The following is a 21,450-nucleotide window of genomic DNA, read 5'->3' as shown; positions in this document are numbered from 1 at the left end:
TATCTCTGCCTCTCTCATTTAGAAAATCTAATTTTCACAAGAATGATCAGATACAATTGTGCGTGTACTGAAGAAAAATTGCGATGCTATTGTGTAGATTAAATAAGTATTTCTAATATTTACATGGCTTTTAAAAAATCAGTGGATATGTTCTAAACATTGTTGACTCTTGTGAGAGTTTAATCTGTCACAACAGTAGGTGCGTTTCTTATGGATCTTTTCTCTTGGGAAATTAAAGATTCTATCATTTTAATTTTAAAATAAGAGGTGAGAATTATCTGATATCCCTTATTATGAAAAAAATATGTTTTTTCAATGTGCCTGCAAAGATTATAATTTGTTTAGATGGCACTGCATGAAAGCTAATAACTCTTCTGTTTCTTTCCAGAAGAGCTACTGGACAAGATGGGCCAACAGAATCTAACATCAGTGACTGAATTCATTCTGATGGGAATCACAAGGCAGCCTGAGCTGCAGATTCCACTTTTCATGGTCTTCCTCATTATCTACACAGTCACAGTGGTAGGCAACCTGGGCATGATCATCTTAACCCAGGTGGACTCCCACCTACATACACCTATGTATTTTTTTATCAAACACCTGGCTTTCATCGATCTTGGCAATTCTACTGTCATTTGTCCCAAGATGCTAGCAAATTTTGTTGTGGATCAAAATGTCATTTCATATTATGCGTGTGCCACACAGTTGGCTTTCTTCCTTATGTTTATTATCAGTGAATTTTTCATCCTGTCGACCATGGCCTATGACCGCTATTTGGCCATTTGCAACCCTTTGCTCTACAATGTCATTATGTCCCAGAGACGTTGTCATGTGCTGGTGGCCATTTCATACCTCTATGGTGCCTTTCAGGCCCTAATGTTCACTCTTAAGATCTTTACATTGACCTTTTGTGGCTCTAATATCATAAATCATTTCTACTGTGATGATGTCCCCCTGTTACTTTTGCTCTGTTCAAATGCACAAGAAATAGGATTGCTGATCATACTGTTTTCAGCATTTAATTTGCTCTCTTCCCTGCTGGTAGTTTTGGTATCATACATTATGATTCTGATAGCTGTATTTCAAATGCATTCTGTAGAGGGCAGGAAGAAAGCTTTCTCCACCTGTGGTTCTCACCTGACAGTGGTGGTTGTCTTCTATAGCTCTCTGCTATTTATGTACACACAGCCCAAATCTACTCACTCCTTTGATACTGATAAAATGGCCTCTGTGTTTTACACTTTAGTGATTCCTATGCTTAATCCCTTGATATACAGTTTAAGGAACAGAGAGGTAAAGAAAGCCTTCCATAGGGTCTTTAGGAATCAGTGAAAACTTTTAATTCTTTTTTACTTTTCTTTTTTATTTTGCTATTTATTTTTAGAGAGAGGGGAAGGGAGGGAGAAAGAGAGAGAGAGAAACGTCAATGTGTGGTTGCCTCTTGTGTGCCTGGCCCAGGCATGTGCCCTGACTGGAATTGACCTTTTGGTTCACAGGCTGGCACTCAGTCAACTGAGCCACACCAGCCAGGGTGAATTTAATATTCAATACGGAATATTGTTCTAGTAATCTCTGATAAAGGCAAATGGCACAATATTTCATATATATATATATATATATATATATATATATAAATATATATATAAATAATTACATTCTGTTGACCCCAGAGCAAAAACTAATTATAATGCACCAAGAGATTGTTTCCCTAATATTCAAATTTATCCTTATATTTGAGATCTCAATTAAATGATACTTCTTCCTTAACATTTCTTGCTTTTAATTAGATGTTTCTTTTAGTAATTTCTTCCAGTTGAAACAATAAATTCTACCTCAGTAAACTGTGTGTTTTTTCTGTCTTTTAATTTAATTTTTTTTTTAGGTAGAGAATCTTTTCACTTTTGTTTTTATTCTGTTTTCTGAACCTAATACAACACTGTAAATAAAGTAAGTCTCTTGCAGACAGCATATAGTTGGATTATGATTTTTCTAAAAAATCTAGTCTGCCAATCTCTACCTTTGGATCATTTAATCCATGTACATTCAAAGTAATTACAGATAATGATGTCATGCTTCTGGCATGTTGCTCTTTGTTTCCCATACATCATCTCCTTCTCTTGTTGCTTATCCTTTCCTCCATTAAAGGTCTCCTTGAGTTTGTGGCCGAACACTAAATTGGGCATGCCCACAGTCAAAATCCACAAGACTTTTGAAAGAATGATCAGGGACTTGTAAGCTGAAAGTTCAGAGGTCACACAGGGCAGGAAGACAGTAAAGTTCCCAAATCCACAGAATTGAGTCCTTGTTCAACACCGGGACACCTAGTAGACATCTCAGAAGTAAAAGTTACTTAGGACTGCTCCTCTTAGATTTTGAAAATAAGCCTCAAGAAAGAGTTATCTGATTCTTTTTAAAAACATTGAAGATTATTTTAGGAAGACATGATATTACAATACCATTAACATAAAAGTCACAAATTCACCATCCTATCACAAATACTAGACACATGTGAAAGCAAGACCATGTGATCCCACCCAGGAAATGATTAACATAGGTCTTGAAATAACAGTGGTGAATACAATTATCAGGCAAAGACTTTAAAACATATTATACATATGTTTGTAGTGTAAGCCCTGACATTAGTGTTTGCTTTTCATCTTCCTTTTTTAAGGCAAGTTCTGGACTTGAGTTTTAGATGCCCAGGCATGAATTTCAAAGAGGCATCTACTTCAAAGGTTGCTATCTTTGTTTTCAATTACAGTTTACAGTCAACATTATTTTGTATTAGTTTCAGGTGTACAGCATAACAGGTAATCATATACTTTACAAAGTGGTCACCCCAACATTTCAGTACCTACATAGTTATTACAACATTATTGACTAATTCCCAACACTGAGTTTATATCCTTGTGATTATTTTGTTAACACCAATTTGTACTTAATTTTTTCACCTTGTTCAGGGAACACTTGTGCACTGTTCGAATGCAGGCTGGTGCAGCCACTGTGGAAAATGGCATGGAGGTTTCTCAAAAAATTAAAAATGGCATTATCTTATGACCCAGTATTTCCATTTCTAGGTATATATTTGAAGGAACCCCAAAGACTAATTTGAAAGTATATATGCACCCCTATGTTTGTTGCAGCATTATTTACAATAGCCAAGTGATGGAAACAACTCAAGTGCCCGTTCATAGACAAGTGGATAAAAAAGTGGTGAGATATATATATAGGAACATTAATTGGCCATACAGAAAAATGGACCTAGAGGGTATTACGCTAAGTAAAATGTCTGATAGAGAACAAATACTATATGATTTTTCTTATATGTGGAATCTAAAGAGAAAAATAAGTGAACTTACAAAATATGAACAGGCTCACAGATACTGTGATCAGGCTGAGGGTTGCCAGCAGGGAGGGTTTGGGGGGCTGGGTGAAAAAGGCTGCTATCTTGAGTAAATATATTGCCAGCCACACAGCTAGATAAAGAGCCAAGATGCCTTCCTGCATTGAGGCTCTTTTGTTCTGTAGATCTTGGTCAACTTCAATAACTGATAATTTGGTCTACTTACTGTTTTCTCTTCTAGTGTTTTAAATTCTCAGTGGGGGTGGCCAGGGAGGGGGGAGTGGTGGGGGGGGAAATGGAGACAACTGTATTTGAACAACAATAAACAAATTTTAAAAAGAAATGTCTTTATAAAATATATATAAAATTGTACATTATATACAGGAAGAAAAAAGTGAAAAAATAAATATACTTTGATACAAAAACAATAAAAATAAAATAAATTCCCACTCTTATGTTTTAAATTTAATAAAGATTAAACCCAGGAAACGCTACATTCCTGCCCTAGAGCCCAATAAAAGCAGAATCCCAGACCCTAAGAGGTCTTTCTATCTGCAATCTTGATGTTTGGCCCAGATGTGCTATGTAATTTCCAGGACTTGTAAGTAGTAAACCTGTACCATTTTAAAGTTTTCTAATGGTTATTGCTAAAAAGCATCTTGCAACCATAATAAGAACTACAAGGGCCAGTCCATCCACAACTTTGGATATTGACGGGCTGAGACAAGTAAAAACACTGTTTAGTATAACTGAGTGATTTCATAACAATGCTAACCTTCTGGGACTCCTAGAGATTAAAACATAATATTAGATATGAACAAATATTTATTGAATGATAGTGATAGCATATTGTACATTGAAATAAATGATAACTACACTTAAACATATCACAGTAGAGCCTACCCAAAATGAAGCCAGAGAGAAAGCAAAATACTAAACAAACACCATGAAAATAGTCTCAGTGATCTGTAGAACAATAATAAGCTACATACTGTACATTTAAATGGGTCAAATTTGAAAGAATGGACTATATTGGGCAAAAACCATATTTCTTCCTGGCCAAAATTTCTTCCAAATTTATTTCTTTAAATCCTATAATCCTAAAGATATAAGAAGCTAAGATAATTCTAAGTGAAATAAACAGGAAGGAAATTAAATCAAAACATATCATAATTAATTTTTTGAAAACCAGTGATAAAGAGAAATCCTTAAAAACAGATAAACATTAAATAAACCTTATAAACAGATGAAGGAAAATTTTACTACTGATTTATTGGCAGACACAATACAAATCATAAAACATTGGTTTATGTCAACCAAATGTTGCATAACTTTTTTTTAAGAAGTCAATTTCACTTCCTCACACATTGTGTGTATATGTGGGTAATCTACCTAACATGTGCATGATACTGTGTAACCAAGATACTGACAAAGACATATTTATAATTCCAGTGTTTCGTGATATTGCATAATTTATTTTTTTCAGTTAGACCCACGTAAGAAATACTTTTGACTTTCCTTAATGGAATATTCCCAGAATAATTAACAGAAAACAGGGTGCACTCTCCCTCGGGTAATATGCAACATTTTTCATTCTTTAATTAGATTAAAACGTAAACAAAATTAATGTCAAGAGGGTGGAAAAGCACCTAAATACATTCACCAACAACTAATGAGGATTAAAACAGTAGCAAGTCAAAGAAGAGTCTCCACTCATGTGAGTAGAAAACACTGGTTTGAAAATTTTTTTTTTTTTATTTTTCAAGTATATTTTGTTGATTATGCTATTGCATTTGTTCCTTTTTTTTTTTTTTTTTGGTTTTGAAAATTTCTGAGGGTTGACAGCTTAAACTAGATTATCACCAAAGATCTTGAAGAGCACTGTGTGTTGCAAACTGTTTTTCTCTCTGCGGTATGTATTTTTCTTTTTTTTTGTCATTGATATAAGTAAAGTGTAGGACAGACCTGGTACTGTGCACTGTGCAGTTAGACCACCTTAATTTTCAAATGAACTTACTGCTTCAGCAGCCTATTATAGTATAACAAGAGTTTTTGTCCATGTTTACTAACTGTCCCTTGTGTGTGACTTTTTATCTTCTATCTACTTGAGGTGACCTTAATATAAAGAAAACATTATGTTTATAAAAATATATTTTGAAGACATAACGACTTTATTTGAATCCTGACTCCACCGTCTATTATCTGAGCGACCATGGTTAATTTATTTCACTGCTGAGCCTTGGATTCCTTGACTCTCAAATGGATATGGTCTTACTCTCCACTTCCTATTGATTGTGTGGATCATGTGAGTGAATATATGTAAAATGCTCAGAAAGTGCCTGGCACACAATGAGTCCTCTATCAGTGCTCCATAGCCATTTGCACTCTCCTTTCCATGCATCTCCATTAAGAGTTCCTGAATAATTAGAATGGCTGAGTTCTTTGCATGTCAAAGAGGAATGTATGATTGGAAAATTATTAGAGGTGAGTGACTCAGTAGGCAGAAACAACAAATGTGCCAAATGAGGAATAAGATATTAATAATAAAATCCTGAAGTTATCATATCATAGCCTTAGATTTTATATTGGATAAACGAGCTGAACTTGTTGTGAGAAGTGCTGAAATAAATATGTATGTATAATGGTCAGATTTTTTTCCCCATCACTGGTTAATTCATCATTCCACCAACAGTTTAGAAAGTTTTTTGTCTTGCTACTTTGAGCAGACATGATGGTTGTCAATAATGTAAGGAATACGGTTTAGGTGTACATGTTTGTTTATGAATTATTTCAAATATTGAAAAAGCTAAAAATAGATAGGTATTTTTGACATACTTAAACTGACTTCGGATCAAAAAAAGAGGTCATAATGTCTTGATCCCTTAAGGCATACTTTACCAAAGTGTCAAAGAATGTGTCTGTGGTATCAGTCCCAGACGATCAGTAGCACCGCTATTAGCTAGGACTGCTTGAGGACAAACACCTGGGCCTTAGTACTTGTGGCGAGCCCCTGCGGGTACTTCCCTACACCAGCCAATGTTGTGACAAAGTGCAGGTATGCAAAAATCAGGGTTATTCAAGCAGTCAGGGCTTTGTAAAAGGGACCTTTACAGGTGTCGCAGCTTAGCTCTTTTTCTAATTGTGTAGTGGCAATACATTTATTTGAGATAGATGTCATTAAAATGAATGTCTCGGTAGTCAAAAAACTATTGTCAGAAGAGTACAATCGAGAAAGCTAATTGTCAGGCACTTACACTACAATGTGAGCGTAGGTATGTATAGTTTTGGCCTGATGGAAAAAGGCGTCTCTATTTATAATTTAAGACAAAGAAAATGTCCTTGTATCTCATATATTATGTACTAAATTCTCTTAGAAGTTAGCATCTCAAATGCAAGTATTAATTTTATACCTTACACAGGTTACTAAGAAATATGGAGAAACGCAATCGTACTGCAGTGAACGAGGTGACTGAATTTATTCTCATGGGGATCACCAACAACCCTGCGCTGCAGGCACCTCTCTTTGGAATCTTCCTGGTCATATACTTGGTCACAATGATGGGCAATCTAGGCATGGTCATCTTGACCCATTTGGACTCCAAACTACATACTCCCATGTACTTTTTCCTTAGACATTTGTCCATTACTGATCTTGGTTACTCCACTGTCATTGGCCCTAAAATGATGGCAAATTTTGTGGTGCACAAAAATACAATTTCCTACAATTGGTGTGCTGCCCAGCTAGCCTTGTTTGAGATTTTCATCATCACTGAACTGTTTATTCTATCCGCAATGGCCTATGATCGCTATGCAGCCATCTGCAGACCTCTCCTCTACCTGGTCATTATGGCAGAGAAAGTGCGTTGGGTGCTGGTACTCACTCCCTATCTCTACAGCACATTTGTGTCGCTGTTTCTCACAGTCAAGTTATTTAGACTGTCCTTCTGTGACTCTAACATCATCAGTTATTTTTACTGTGACTGCCTCCCTCTGATATCCATTCTCTGTTCGGACACACATGAACTAGAATTGATCATTTTGATCTTCTCAGGCTGTAATTTGCTCGCTTCCCTCTTGATTGTTCTTGTATCTTACGTGTTAATTCTCGTGGCCATTCTGAAAATGAAGTCAACTGAAGGGAGGTACAAAGCCTTCTCTACCTGCAGCTCCCATCTGACAGTGGTGGTTGTGTTCTATGGGACATTACTATTTATTTACCTGCAACCCATATCTAGCCATGCGTTTGATATTGATAAAATGGCTTCTGTGTTTTACACCCTGGTGATCCCTATGCTGAATCCATTGATCTACAGCCTAAGGAACAAAGAAGTAAAGGATGCACTGAAGAGAACTCTAACTAAGTGCAAAATCCCCACTTAATATCTTAATATTCAGTTGCAAAGGTAGGTTTTTGTTTAATATTCTGGTAGTCCAATTATAGCATCAAAAGGTAGAAATGTCTTATCAGGTGAAGTTTTCTTTTTTCTTCTGAATAAAACACATTTCCTCTTATAACTACCTGTACTTTTCTTCACTTCAATTAGATAAATAAATATAGTAGCCAGATAATTTTAAGTTCTGAATTATTTTTCAAGGTCAAATTAGGACATATATTATTTAGAAATAAAGTAAATCATACAAAATTTTTGGTAGAACATAAACTTGCAGAGATTAAAAAGAAAAACAAACTTGTACATACTTAAAATGGTATAAAATTAACCAGAATATTAGTAATATGTATTTTATAGCAGACACGGTATATTAAAGATAAATAACATTGAACCGTGAGGAATGTTTAGGCAAGACAGAAGGCAAGAAAGTAAGTAAATGTGTGATCGATTATAACACAGCAAGAACAAATTGATTGTAAGACAGCAAGAACAAACTATTTCAAGAATCTAGGCTTATTAACCATTGTCACTCCAATAAATATAATTAAAAATAAAGAATCTAGGCTAAATAGAAAATAAAGCATGCCACCTTGGAATGAAATTTTCTAATCAGATTGAGTTAATATATATATATTTTTTATCTCAAGGATAGAGGGGGCATATGAGAAGATTTTTACACTAGGAACAATAACAATAATGCTGGCTAATTTTAGGTCCCACTTGACAGATCCTCCCACTGTGGTTAACTTTGGCTTACGAGAACCTCCTGATAAACAAGCTGACTTTGCATTGACAAACTCAAGATCAATGAGTTTACTGGTCATCTGCTGGAGTGACATCAATATTTTGAAAAATCTATAGCAGTGACAACAAAGATTGAAGATAACATACAACCCAAGGTTAATTGGATTTTCACTAATGTCTATTTTGCCTCATTTATGAGCTTGTGCACAAAGAGACAATATTTTGCACTGACTCAGTGCTAACATAAAGTCTCATTCAAGTGTACCCACTCAGCACATGCATGGATTCCTGGCATTTTAGTATTCTCCTTGTTCAAATAGGCATTGTTAAAAATTTTTTACATATGTACTCTACCCTAATCATGCTTATTTCAATCTACTTTTGTATTCCAAGTAAAAAATATAGGGAATTAAACCAGTATATGGACAGGGTTTCTTTTTTTTCATCTCTGACCCATGCATTTCATCCTCCCTTTTTAATATACTGAAGTTTATTTTATTAAGAGTTGATCTTAAGTGTTCTTGCCCCACACAAAAAAATAAACAATGTGAGCTTAATTATTGTAACCATTTCATAATACATACATATATCAAAATAGTATGTTGTGCACCTGAAATATACACATTTATCAATATACACAATATAATTTATTGATAAATTATAACATCAATAAAGCTTGACTTTTTAATTTTCAAAAATAAAGTTGAAATAAAATAAAATAGAGCAAACTAAAAGAAATACAAAAATGCATTCTTCAATCATATCAGTTTTATTTACCATTTTATCTTCAGATTTTGCTCCTAAACATAGTTATCGTTGTGAATGAAATTTATTTTCTAGAGCAACATTTTATACTATACTGAAAAATCTTGGTCATGTATACCTTTCACCATACTCTATTATTTCCATTACTTTTCACAATCAACAAGTTAATGGTATTAACAGCATTCTCCAGTATCAACCATAGAAAAAGGGCTTTAAAAGAAAATGTAACACAGAAGAACTACACCTGGAAAAGTAAAAACCAAACTGTTAGTGGCAGTTACCTTTGCGGAGTGGAGTGGGGTTGGATGGGAGAAGGGAATAGTAGAGGTGAGGGTGCACTTTTACTTTTTAGTCTACATTCTTCTAGCTTGCTTGAATATGTATCATGAGAACGTTTTATTGTGTAATTGTAAAAGGGGTAACCTAAGTGAGTTTTTTTTTAAAAAGTTGACTGCATTGTACAAAAAATCTGTTAGAGCTAATGAACATATTCTGTAAAGTTGCAGGACACAAAGACAATGTAAAGGAATCAGTTGCATTTTTATATACTAATGATAAACAATTTGAAAAGAAAATTACAAAAGCAATTTCATTTATAATAGCATCAAAAAGAATAAAATACTTAGGAATAAACTTAACCAAGGAAGTAGAAGACTGTACATTGAAAACTATGAAGGAAATTAAAGAAGAAACAAATAAATGTTCATTAATTGGAAAATTTATTCTTAAAATGTGCACACTACCCAAAACCATCTATGATGTAATCTCTAATTAAGATCCCAATGATATTTTTTTAGAAGTAGAAAAATCCATTTTAAAATTCATATGAATTTCAAGAAACCCTAAATTGCAAAAACAATGATGAAAAAGAAGAACTAAGTTGGGGGTCTCACTTCCTGATTTCAAAACTTGCTAATAGTGCAGTAATGAAAATGGTGTGGTAGTGGCATAAAGAAAGACATATAGACCCATGCAGTATAATCCAGGACCCAGAAATAAACCCTCAACTATATGGTCAAATAATTTTCAACAAGGGCACCAAGACAGAAAGGGAAAGAACAGTGGTTTCAGCACCGATGCTGGGGAAACTGGATTTCCCCCTGCAAGAGAATGAAAAAAAATTAACTGAAAGTAAGTTTGGGAGATATGGTCATTTCAGGAAAATAGCAGAACTATAAATAGGCTTAAAAATAATGTGCATTTAAACATGGGAGGAAAGGATATATTTCAGGATTTCTAACTTTTAGAAAAATTCACAAAATTGAATGACATTAGGACTATTTTGTACTAAATATGCCATGGCTGACTGATCCAAGATTTAGATATGCATGCATTTAGATAAGTTTCCATGGTAACACTGGAACTCACACTCTGCGTTCATGTTTTGTCTGGAAGTGAAGGGGCCAAGCTTGGAAAAATTTGGTAACAGTTAGTAAGCAAATAAAATTCTGTTATTCAGAAAAAAAGAAAAGTTGCACATCATGTTCTCTGTAACTTTCTTACTTGAGAATTTCCATCGTCAACATTTTCTTGGCCAAAAACCATGATTTTATTGCTTTAATTTTTAATATCTGCATACAATTGCGAAGTGCAGGTCAATCACTTTGTATTTGGCCAGACTTTGATTGATGGAAACTTTGTTGTTTGTAGGTTTTTATTTTTTTTGCCACTATAGAAAAAAAACACACACTGTAATAAGTAGCCTTGTGCTCATGATATAGTATTGTTTTTTTATTTCTAATATAAATGACAAGGGTTCTTTCACATCCTAATAATGTTTTACACATATGCAAAGTTTTTTGGAAAAAGTAAAACACCGAGAAAAAAGACTATGCATTGTGACTTTTTTCATGTATTATTTTTTATTTTTAAGAACTGATATTAACATTTATTGATATCATTTTCATTGTGTGATGATGAAATTTCAAAATGGCAATAATAAGTGAGTAACTTCAATAATATAGGTCCAGATGGCCACAAAGGAGATTCCAAGGGTGTCTGACTGAACTCCTAGAGGGAGGTCTGATTAAGGAGCCAATCCCAGGTGGCATCTTTCCCAAAGAAGTAAAAGGCAACTTGGGGATTCTAGAGTCATCTGTGCTTCATAGTTATCTAAGCTCTCAAAGGTTCATAGAGCCCTATGAACTCTTACTGCCACAGCCACATAGAGATTCCCACTAAGAACCTAAAGCAGACTCTTCATTAGAGGTGGGTAGAAAATATTTACCTTATTTATGTATAATGACCTTTAAAAGATCCGAACCATTCCTCAAGCTGAGCCACCCATTTTTCATTTTGGAAAGAACTGGACATCACTTATAATAAAAAATATACAGTATTTAAAGTCAGGTTTGTTTCCAAAATTATAACTTGCTTTGGGAATACAACATGTTGATTATACTTCCAAATAAGAACTGACATGATAACATCTTGTGTACTTAAGTAAATTATATCTCTACTGAGGAAATGGATATTTGCTCACTAAGATTATTTATTTCATAGTTTTATCTCTGCAGTATTAGCTAAAATGTAAACTGCATGTTTCACAGGATAACCTGTGAAAGAAAACTGGATACACACCACCTAAACTGCAAATGATACTCCTTTTTGAGAATATAACTATCCATCACAAATTTTCTCAAGAAAATTTTCCATGAAATTTAATAACATACTGATATATAAATAGAAGCATAATATGTAATCAATGCAATAATGGCACCTATTGAGATAAACCATCTGAGAATAAAATAAATCTGCAATCATTTTAGTTGAGCAGACCTCATAAAGAAGGACTTCTATTTGAGTAGAGATGCTGCAAGAGCAGTAGTAAGTCATTAAGAACTGTAGACCTCTAGGTTCCTGGAGAGAATCTTTACACATTTCTCAATGAGAAAATAAAATCCAAGAAGAAAATGTTCGTTTACAAGGTTACCCTTAAATTCAGTCACCTAAAAGAGGATGTTCAGGAATAAATTTCCTTTCTTTATATTTAGCCTTATAATTTTATAATAAAAAACATTCAAAGTACTTAGGAACTATTTTACACACATTTTAAAAAGACTATTATCATTACTCATTAACCATAAAACATTGGTGGTAATAAAGACAACTCCCCGATTTTTTACCCTCCCAGTTACTCAGTATTCATTAGAAGATTGAAAATACCTAGAGTACAATGAGAATGACATTCTTAAATACCACATATTTTAATTCTGTAAGCCTCGTTTGATACATTTCTAATTCTTGATTGCATGGAACCACTGCCACAGTTGGTAGCAGACTTCTTTCAGATAACGCGCCGCCTCTCACTCACAAAGACATGGAGTAATCGCAGAAGAGTCACTATGAGTCAGGAATGAAGGGCCAAAATTCATCTTCCGTGCATTCCTGGCAGACTAGTGTGCATAAATTTGATACGGACATGATTGTGAAATACACTGAAATGAGGTTAAAGCATTATCTTAATTATTCTTTAAAAAGCTCAGATTATCTTCATTATTCAAAAAGCTTTAGTGACTGCCATTTGCCTACCTGCTGATCTTAGGGAATCATGCCATGAAGACCAGGAAGGATACAGTAGTCAATGACAGTGTGAATGAAAGCCTGACCTAGGCAGTAGAAGAGGGGAACGCTTAGGATGAGAAGGTATTTTTAGGAACTTGCAAACAATACAATATGGGGCTTGAAACAGGAAATTTGGGGATGAATACAATGTTTGTTATGTAAGATGGTTTCTAATTAAAATTTATTATTGGAGGAATTGAGCAAAAAGGAAAAAAGACTCATGGACATGGACAACAGTGTGGCAATTGCTGGAGGGAGAGGGGAACAAGGGGACTAAATGGTAATGGAAAAAACAGTAAATATTTACAAAATTAAAATTCAAAAAATCATTATTGCATTTAAAACGATGTATAGTCCTGACCTGTGTGGCTCAACTGGTTGGGCATCATCCCACAAAGTGAAAGGTCACCAGTTCAATTCCCAGTCAGGGCACAGGCCTGGGTTGCTGGTTTGGTCCCTGGTTGGGGTGTGTAAGAGAGGCAACTTGTCGATGTTTCTCTCTTACATCAATGTTTCTCTCTTTCTCTTTCTCCTTCTCTTTCCTTCTCTCTAAAAATAAGCAAATAAAACCTTTTTTAAAATGATGAAATATGTAATCAAGAAAGCACTAGATTTTAGAAAAAATATAGAAGTTGTTATAATTTGGAAGTGTCGTGTTGGTTGATAGGTGATATGTTTGCTAAGCTAGACAATGGAAAGAATGAAACCTGCAGAGACAATATTAACAACTATAAACACAGAGAATGTGAGATAAGTTAAGTACTGGACAGATACAAAATAATATTAAAAGTAAAGTGTAATTGAAAATAAAAAAAGAAGCGTGAGGTGGGGGACACAGAAGCAACATCCTACAGTGTAGCATTTGAGGATGAAAGAAAAGCTAGACTCTCTCAAAACACTGTTATCCCCACAAAGATTGATCAAGGAACATACTAGGAATTTGTGTTACAAATTTTGAAAAAGGAATCTTGACATAAGTGGAAAAATATGGGATCATTATTTAGGTTGATGTTTCTTAAGTATCTACAAGCCTAACCACACAATGTGCTCTAGACTTAAATATTAGCTTGCCTAAATGATTGTTTAAATGGCTCACCAACACTTAAAATTTACTATGCTCAAATTATCTCTTTGATCACTTCATCTTAAACCATATACTCTAAAGTGCAAAAACAAAAAAATCTCAAAATTCTTTCTTGGTCTACCCGCCCCCCCAACCTGTCGTTTCCCTAATATCTACCTTATGCAATTCATAATGTAATTATATTGGAAATAGCATCTTGTTTCTGCTCCCAGCTGTTAAATTTACATGTACTTAAATTTGTCCGAATTTCTCCACTTTGTCCCAATCAGCATTAACTTTCACCAATAGTCCTCTCACAATTAACTCATTTTTTAAAAATTTCCACTAATAATATCTACCCCTTTTCAATTCTACAATTTATTATCATTGTTACAGAAAAAGTTGTTATTCATCTACCTTAAAACTTCTCAATGGCTTACAAGTCACTTAGAATACAATCCGAATAGATCTTGTAACCTACGTTATTTGATATGACTAATTATCTACCTGTTCATTATCATCAAGTCACATTGGCTTCCATAAGGTTTCCGCTCAAAAATGAAAAACTAAGTTCTTTTCCATCCCAGAGCAGGATTCCTGCCTGGAATCCTGGAATATTCTTCCTGTAATTTATTAAATAGTGGGGTTTTTTTCTCATGCTTTAGGTTTCATTTACATGTCTCAGAATGTCTTTCCCATAACATCCCCTATGAAATAATTCTCCCAGGTTGCTCTGATGTATCTTCTTGTTTAATTACTTATGACACTTACTACAATCTGCAATGATCTTGTGTATATGTTTCTTTATCAAACTTTTGTCTCTTTCTTATTATTAAAATAGCAAGTCCATGGTGTAAGAAATAAGTAATTTATCTGAAGCTTGAACATTGCCTGGTACACATAGGAAATCAACAAATACTTAGTAAATAAATCAAAATAAATAAATAAAAGGATGATTCAAAGAAGCCAATGGGGGAAACTATGTTTGCTGTTAGAAGGAAACAGATACCAAAAAACCCCAAAACAAATAAGTAAAAATATATTATATATTATTTTATTTCTCCAATTCTTTTTACACATCACTACAGAATATTTTTATATTTTTATATTTTATTTTATTTTTTATATACAGAGACAATGCCAACAACTCTGAGCTTTAACAGTTCATCCATTTTTGATACATAGTCTTTTTTAAAAACTAAGAATGATTGGATCTAAAATGCTATACATGTTGTATATATTGTACATGTACAATATATGATTTCATGAATTTAAATATAAGTATGCATTAGAGAAACCATCACTGCAATAAACAGCCAACACATCCAAAACTTATCTCCTATCTTCTTTAACATTATTACTATTATTATCATTTTGTAATTATATATCACATTTAGCTAAACAGTAGAGTTTATGTTAAATAATGATATAGTCTCGGCTCTCTGGAACTTAACTTCAATTCTTCAAATAAAAAACTTTTATAGGGCTTCTTTGGACTAATTGCCTGCCATTGGTACTAACAATTGTGATGGGGAAGAAACACTAGTTGGCTTAATTAAGAGCAGGTTAATATCTTTAGTACAAAATTCTCTAGAAAAATATTCAGTCATATTATATTTATAGCATGTAGATTTTTTGGCAAATAAATGTAACATAATTATCACAGGAGCTCTTTAAAATAATTTTTTTTACTATTACAATAATGAAAAATATCAAAAATGTTAAAAATATTAAGAAAAAGATTAACTAAAACTAAGGCTGAATATATTTTATAAAATTCTAAAATGTAATGAAATTATATAGATGAAAATGCTAGTTAAAATGAAAACAGTGGAAGGAATGTGAGGATTTGTATAAACTTGTGGGGCAAGAAGGAAAAGAGTTAGGAGAGAGAAGATAAAAGAAGTTGTATCCGGTAAAGCACAGCAGTGATGAAACTTACACAGAGATAATTTTTTTAATTGAAAGATAATCAGTAACCTGTAAAATAGATCTTTAGACACACCTCTATGTATTTCTGTCTGAGTTAATAACATGGAAAATGAGAAAAAACAGTAAACAGGTATGGATGGTAGAATATGCAAGTTCAATGTGCTAATGAATGAAGTTACAGAAGATAAAGAAAATGGTGCAAAACAGTGAGTCATGTCTATTCTGAAAAGAAAGCAAGGAGTGTCTGATCGAGAAATCATATGAAGATGTTCAATTATTTTGGGACATCCAATTCCTCAAGTCTTTGTCACACTCAATGCAAGAGACAAGATAAAATGTTTGTTTGCAAGCTTATAACATACACATAATTTAATAAGATTGTAAGGAAGTAAATTCTCAAAATTCATGATGCTGGATCATCTGTTTAAATTGTCATACTTACTTTTTCTCTCGGTCAAGTGATGGGGAAGTTTATATATTTGACCTAGAACCTTGAGTATAATAACCGAGTTAGAATAATACATGATTCCAGGAAATGTTGCCCAAGGAATCCCCCCCTGCCATCTAAAGGCAGTCCCAGGAAATAGTTCCTTCAACTTTCTAACCATGTGTTTTCTTCTCCAAACAGATGAATTCCCAGACTTTTTCATGGCTCCTGAAAATTTCACCTGGGTCACTGAGTTTATTCTCACAGGTGTCTCAGACCGTCCGGAGCTCCAAATTCCACTCTTCCTTGTTTTCCTGGTCATCTATGGGCTGACCGTGGCAGGCAACCTGGGCATCATCACCCTCACCAGCATCGACTCTCGACTTCAGACCCCCATGTACTTTTTCCTCCGGCACTTGGCTATCATCAATCTTGGCAACTCTACTGCTATTGCCCCTAAAATGCTGGTTAATTTTTTAGTAACGAAGAAAACCATCTCCTACTATGAATGTGCCACCCAACTGGGAGGGTTTTTGGTTTTCATTGTAGCTGAGGTTTCCATGTTAGCTGTGATGGCCTATGACCGCTACGTGGCCATCTGTAACCCCCTGCTCTACCTGGTGGTTTTATCTCGCCAGATCTGCCTCCTGCTCGTGTCCCTCACCTACCTTTACAGTTTTTCCACTGCTATTGTGACTTTATCTTCTGTATTCTCTATGTCTTACTGCTCTTCCAATGTAATCAATCATTTTTACTGTGACACTGTTCCTTTGTTAGCATTGTCCTGCTCTGATACTTCCTTTCCAGAAACATTCATTTTTGTATCTGCAAGTACAAATTTGGTTTGTTCCATGACTATAGTTTTAGTATCTTATTTCAACATTATTCTGTCCATTTTAAGGATACGTTCGTCAGAAGGAAGGAAAAAAGCCTTTTCCACATGTGCTTCACATATGATGGCAGTCACAGTGTTTTATGGGACACTATTATTCATGTATTTGCAGCCTCGAACTAGCCATTCATTGGACACAGATAAAATGACTTCTGCGTTTTATACACTTGTGATCCCCATGCTGAATCCCATAATCTACAGCCTGAGGAATAAGGATGTGAAGGCTGCCTGTGAGAGATTTCTGTCAAATGTATGCCGTTCTTTTAAATCAATGTAATTTCAGAGCTCTGTAAGTAAATGGAGAGATGGGTAAGATAACCTGCCATTCTGTCAGAGAAAACAAAGGGCAAGTGGCTGGCTTATAGGCTTCCAAGTAATCCTGGGAATTCAAAAGGACTAGGATTTGAGAATTAAAAAAATAAACTAAAGGTCTTGTAGCTATGCGATTAATACAGAAACTAAATGTAATTCACTAACTTTGCTAAGGAGTATGCAGCTAGCTAGATTGAAAGAAATACTTCTAGGAGTCAGGAGAAAAATAAGTTAACAACAATTAAGTTAAAACTAAGCAATAAAATGTAGATGAAAGAAGACAATCTTTCTTATTTTTGACTTCTTTTTTTTATTCCTGAATATGTGTGTGTATAATAGATCATTTTATCTTGAAGAACTATAATTGTAGATGGCTAAAAAAACCTTTTGACAGCTAAGTCAGACAAAGTAAAGTGACAGTTTATTTAAAATAAAACACCCTAACTCTTTCTTAATATCATTTGAATGAAAAATATACACTACTTATGAGTTTATATTCTAAATGCTAACCAATGTTGAAATGATTTTTATTCCAATTCATATAATTTATACGAAAATATATTTTTTTGAATTTTCGAAGTATAAATACGAATTTATAATTTTTTAATGAAAGACACAAAATATCATCATTTAATATGTTCCTTCTGTGTACTATTTGATAACTTAGCATATAAATTCTATGAAATCTTTCCTTTCTCTCTAAGTATGTCTTTAGTGTGTGTATTAAATGTACTGTGTCGTGATATTATTACACATTCAGTGGACCATGTTTGCAAAAGTTCCTTATATCATTAGAGGAAAAATTAAATCATTTCAATTAAATTTTTGTTCTGTTTTCTGATATTTTTGATCAGTCATTGTACCCTAAAATCTATTATACAGCTTGGAATATAAAGATGTGAAAAGACTGCATTTCATATCTATGAAATCAGAATTGGGTCAACCAATGTGATAATAAATCAATGGAGTACTGTTATTTATATAATGTACTTAACCGAGCTGAGCATTTCCAGTAAAGAAAAACAATAATCCTTCTTCAAAATTGACTTACCAAAAACATTTAGACCTCTAGATTAGTCACGTACTTGATACATGAAGACTATTCCAGAAAATACTGTATTTCGTTTAGACACTTAAGTAGAGAGAGAATGTTAAAATGTTCAGTGCTTAATGACAAAGTATATTAAGACTATTAAAAACTCCTGTACAAACTAACAATGCTGTGAGTACCACTTTATTTCCAAGGATATTTCTAAATATCTTTCTTATTCTTCAAAAGTTTCTTCCTAAAACTAATAAGGAAATACACACCCATCTTACTTTTTTTACCCCTCCTCTGTCCTGTGGATCAGAGGACTTGGGTTTCAGCAATTACTTGCAGGTATTACTCCCCTACGAAAGGGTGTCACTTTTTAAAAATAGACAATGCCCAGAATAATTAGATGATGCACTGTGAATTTACTAATCTATGAATGTGTAGACCCCAGTATTACATTTAACATTAAAAAAGGGGTAATCTTGTTAGAAAAATTACTATTTTAAAGGAAATGAGAGAAAGCATATCTCCTTGTACTGGCAATTGAGAGTGATATTGTTTCATGCCAAACAATATGATGTGACAGATAAAAAGTGGCATCAAGGATGGAAAGGTCAAGTGTCAACATGGATGTGTGAGATGGAAGACCAAAAGAGAATGAGGTAGAGGAGAGTGGAAAGCATGAAGACATTATGGCAACCTTGTGCCCTGGGCTCTTTGTCTTCATAGCCTGCATAGAGTACATTGCATGTATGTACAACCTAAACATCTCTTAAGGACCACAGATAGTTAGAAATATAATACTAGAGTGTCATATTACAGTGACAAGCAATATGGTGCAAGAAGACCCTGCGTGATATTTCTGAATTATGACTTAAGCATATTAACTATAGGGGGAGGCAAAAAAGAAAAATCAGAAACCAACATATCAGACTCCTAAAACTACCCTAAAACTTAGTAGCTTCTGATGTTCAAAGGGACTCACACTGTTTATTGCTACCTAAGTATGATAATAGAGATGATCCCAAACACATTGAGTATAAAATGAGAGTAAGATTATGACCCATGAGGGAGGTGGGGGGAGGTAGAAGAGGGTATAGAGGGACAAAAGGTGATGGAAGGAGCCTTGATCTTGGGTGATGAACACACGATACAATATATAGATGACGTATTATAGAATTATACACCTGAAACCTATATAATTTTATAAACCAATGTCACCTCAATAAATTCAATAAAAAAGAGAAAGATTATGACCCACAAAAAAGCAAAGTTGAAACAATTTCCAAATGGGGTTAAATGTCATCACTATTCCTAAAACAGGATAAGAAAAGCTAAGAATCAAAAGTTATGTATCATCTATTATGAACACAGTTTTCACACAAAGAATTCATTTCTGATTTATAAATTAATTTATGTATTAAAATAAGTATTAACATGGACAAGATTTAATTTTTGACTATTTTAATTTTTATAAAGGACTATTTCTAGCAGTGTGCTAAGCAATTTATAGGTATCATTTAGTTGGATAATTGTAGAAATCCATCTTTTAATCCAAATCAAAATATCACTTGTATTTTAAGCCAATTTTCAAATAAGGTAACCAAGTCTTTGAGAAGAGTAAATAAATTACAAAAGGCTTCTCACTAATAAATGACAGTGCTGGGATTCAGACTGGAAATAGGACTCAGAAGCCTACATTCCTAACCACTACATTAAACTGCATAACATCAAATTGTTTTTAGTTCATATTTCCACTGTGCAAAATTCAAGTAAATTTGAATATTTTAGCATATGCAGAAAAATTAATAATGCTACAGATTTTAGAACAGCTAGATAAATAGGACATAACCACAACATTAAAAAAAATCTCTGTACTGTTACTTGACAATGGTTGGTTTTAACATCTTTATTGAAGTATAATGTATACAGCAAAAAATTCATGTATTGTAAGTAAATGGGTTGTAAGTAAATTGATTTTTATAATTTTTTTTTAGTTTAGTAAATTTAGCGTTAAGCAACCTTCCTATTATGCAGACCCAGTTCTAAAGCTGTAAGTTTACAAAGTCAATATTTGCAAATAAATTAATATGGTTTTGCAAATGTAACCATAAAGCAGTTGTAAATATTTGTATTACCACAAAAAGTTCTTTTGTGCCTTTAGAAGCTGATAAGTTCATTTCTACTCCACCCATAGCTCCAGGCAACCAATAATCTACATTTTGTCTCATATATTTTTCATTTTGGGAGTTTTTCTATAAATGGAATCATATAATATGTAGTCTTTTATGCCTGGCTTCTTTTACTTAGCAAAGATTTTTGTGTTTCATCTGCATTGTAGCATGCATCAGAAGTGTGTTCCATTTTATTACTAAATAATATTTTCTTGTATGAATATACCAAATTTTATTTATTGATTTACCAGTTGATAGACATCTGGGTCATTTTATTTTTTGTCTTTTAAATAATTTGTGTATGAATATGTGTGTAAAAGACTTATTTTTAAACATATTTTATGTATCTGAGGCTGTTACCTGGGAGCAGAGCCTATGTTAAACTTTTTATAAAAAGTTATCCAAGGTTTTATTTCCACAGCAATATGAGAGTTACGGCTTCATCACATCCTCACTAACACTTCATATTGACAATCATTTTGACTAGAGTCATTCTAGTGACTCCTTAGTCACACCATGCTGTGGTTTTCATTTGCATGTCTTTAATGGCTGATGATATTGAGCTTGATCTATTAAATCTGCAGCTGATCTGCTAGTATGTCAGGCATATCAACAAATCTTGCAATCTCACAATATCTATAACCTTGACCTTGCCAGGAAAAGCCACTGAGACTACATTTGTTTTAGAAACATCTCTGGAGAGGGTTGCTTTTTTTATAAGCTCCACTTTGGATGAAATCAGCCCATGTCTAGAAGCAAAGCCATAGGTCTTCATGACTGTCCCAACAACCACACTCCTAGATATGG

The 21,450-nt window shown here is 33.6% G+C and overlaps 3 protein-coding genes across 3 annotated transcripts; all 3 read left to right on the top strand.

Annotated features, from left to right (window-relative positions):
- The first annotated feature begins 405 nt into the window (after positions 1-405).
- Positions 406-1,332, top strand: LOC129062717 (olfactory receptor 8K5-like). Its single transcript, XM_054563739.1, has one exon. It carries the CDS (start codon positions 406-408, stop codon positions 1,330-1,332), a length of 927 nt encoding a protein of 308 aa, XP_054419714.1.
- A 5,440-nt stretch (positions 1,333-6,772) lies between these two features.
- Positions 6,773-7,723, top strand: LOC129062718 (olfactory receptor 8K1). The gene has a single exon (XM_054563741.1). The coding sequence runs from the start codon at positions 6,776-6,778 to the stop codon at positions 7,721-7,723; it is 948 nt and encodes a 315-aa protein (XP_054419716.1). The 5' UTR covers positions 6,773-6,775.
- Positions 7,724-16,450: 8,727 nt separating this feature from the next.
- LOC129062746 (olfactory receptor 8J1-like) lies at positions 16,451-17,398 on the top strand. Its single transcript, XM_054563782.1, has one exon. It carries the CDS (start codon positions 16,451-16,453, stop codon positions 17,396-17,398), a length of 948 nt encoding a protein of 315 aa, XP_054419757.1.
- The last annotated feature ends 4,052 nt before the right edge of the window (positions 17,399-21,450 follow it).

The sequence above is a fragment of the Pteronotus mesoamericanus genome, unplaced genomic scaffold (genome assembly GCF_021234165.1).
Source record: "Pteronotus mesoamericanus isolate MK-2021 breed Mesoamerican mustached bat unplaced genomic scaffold, CSHL_Meso_final scaffold_83, whole genome shotgun sequence".
Lineage (NCBI taxonomy): Eukaryota > Metazoa > Chordata > Mammalia > Chiroptera > Mormoopidae > Pteronotus > Pteronotus mesoamericanus.
The sequence above is the reverse complement of the archived record's forward strand: the minus strand, read 5'-3'. Positions and strand labels throughout refer to the sequence as shown.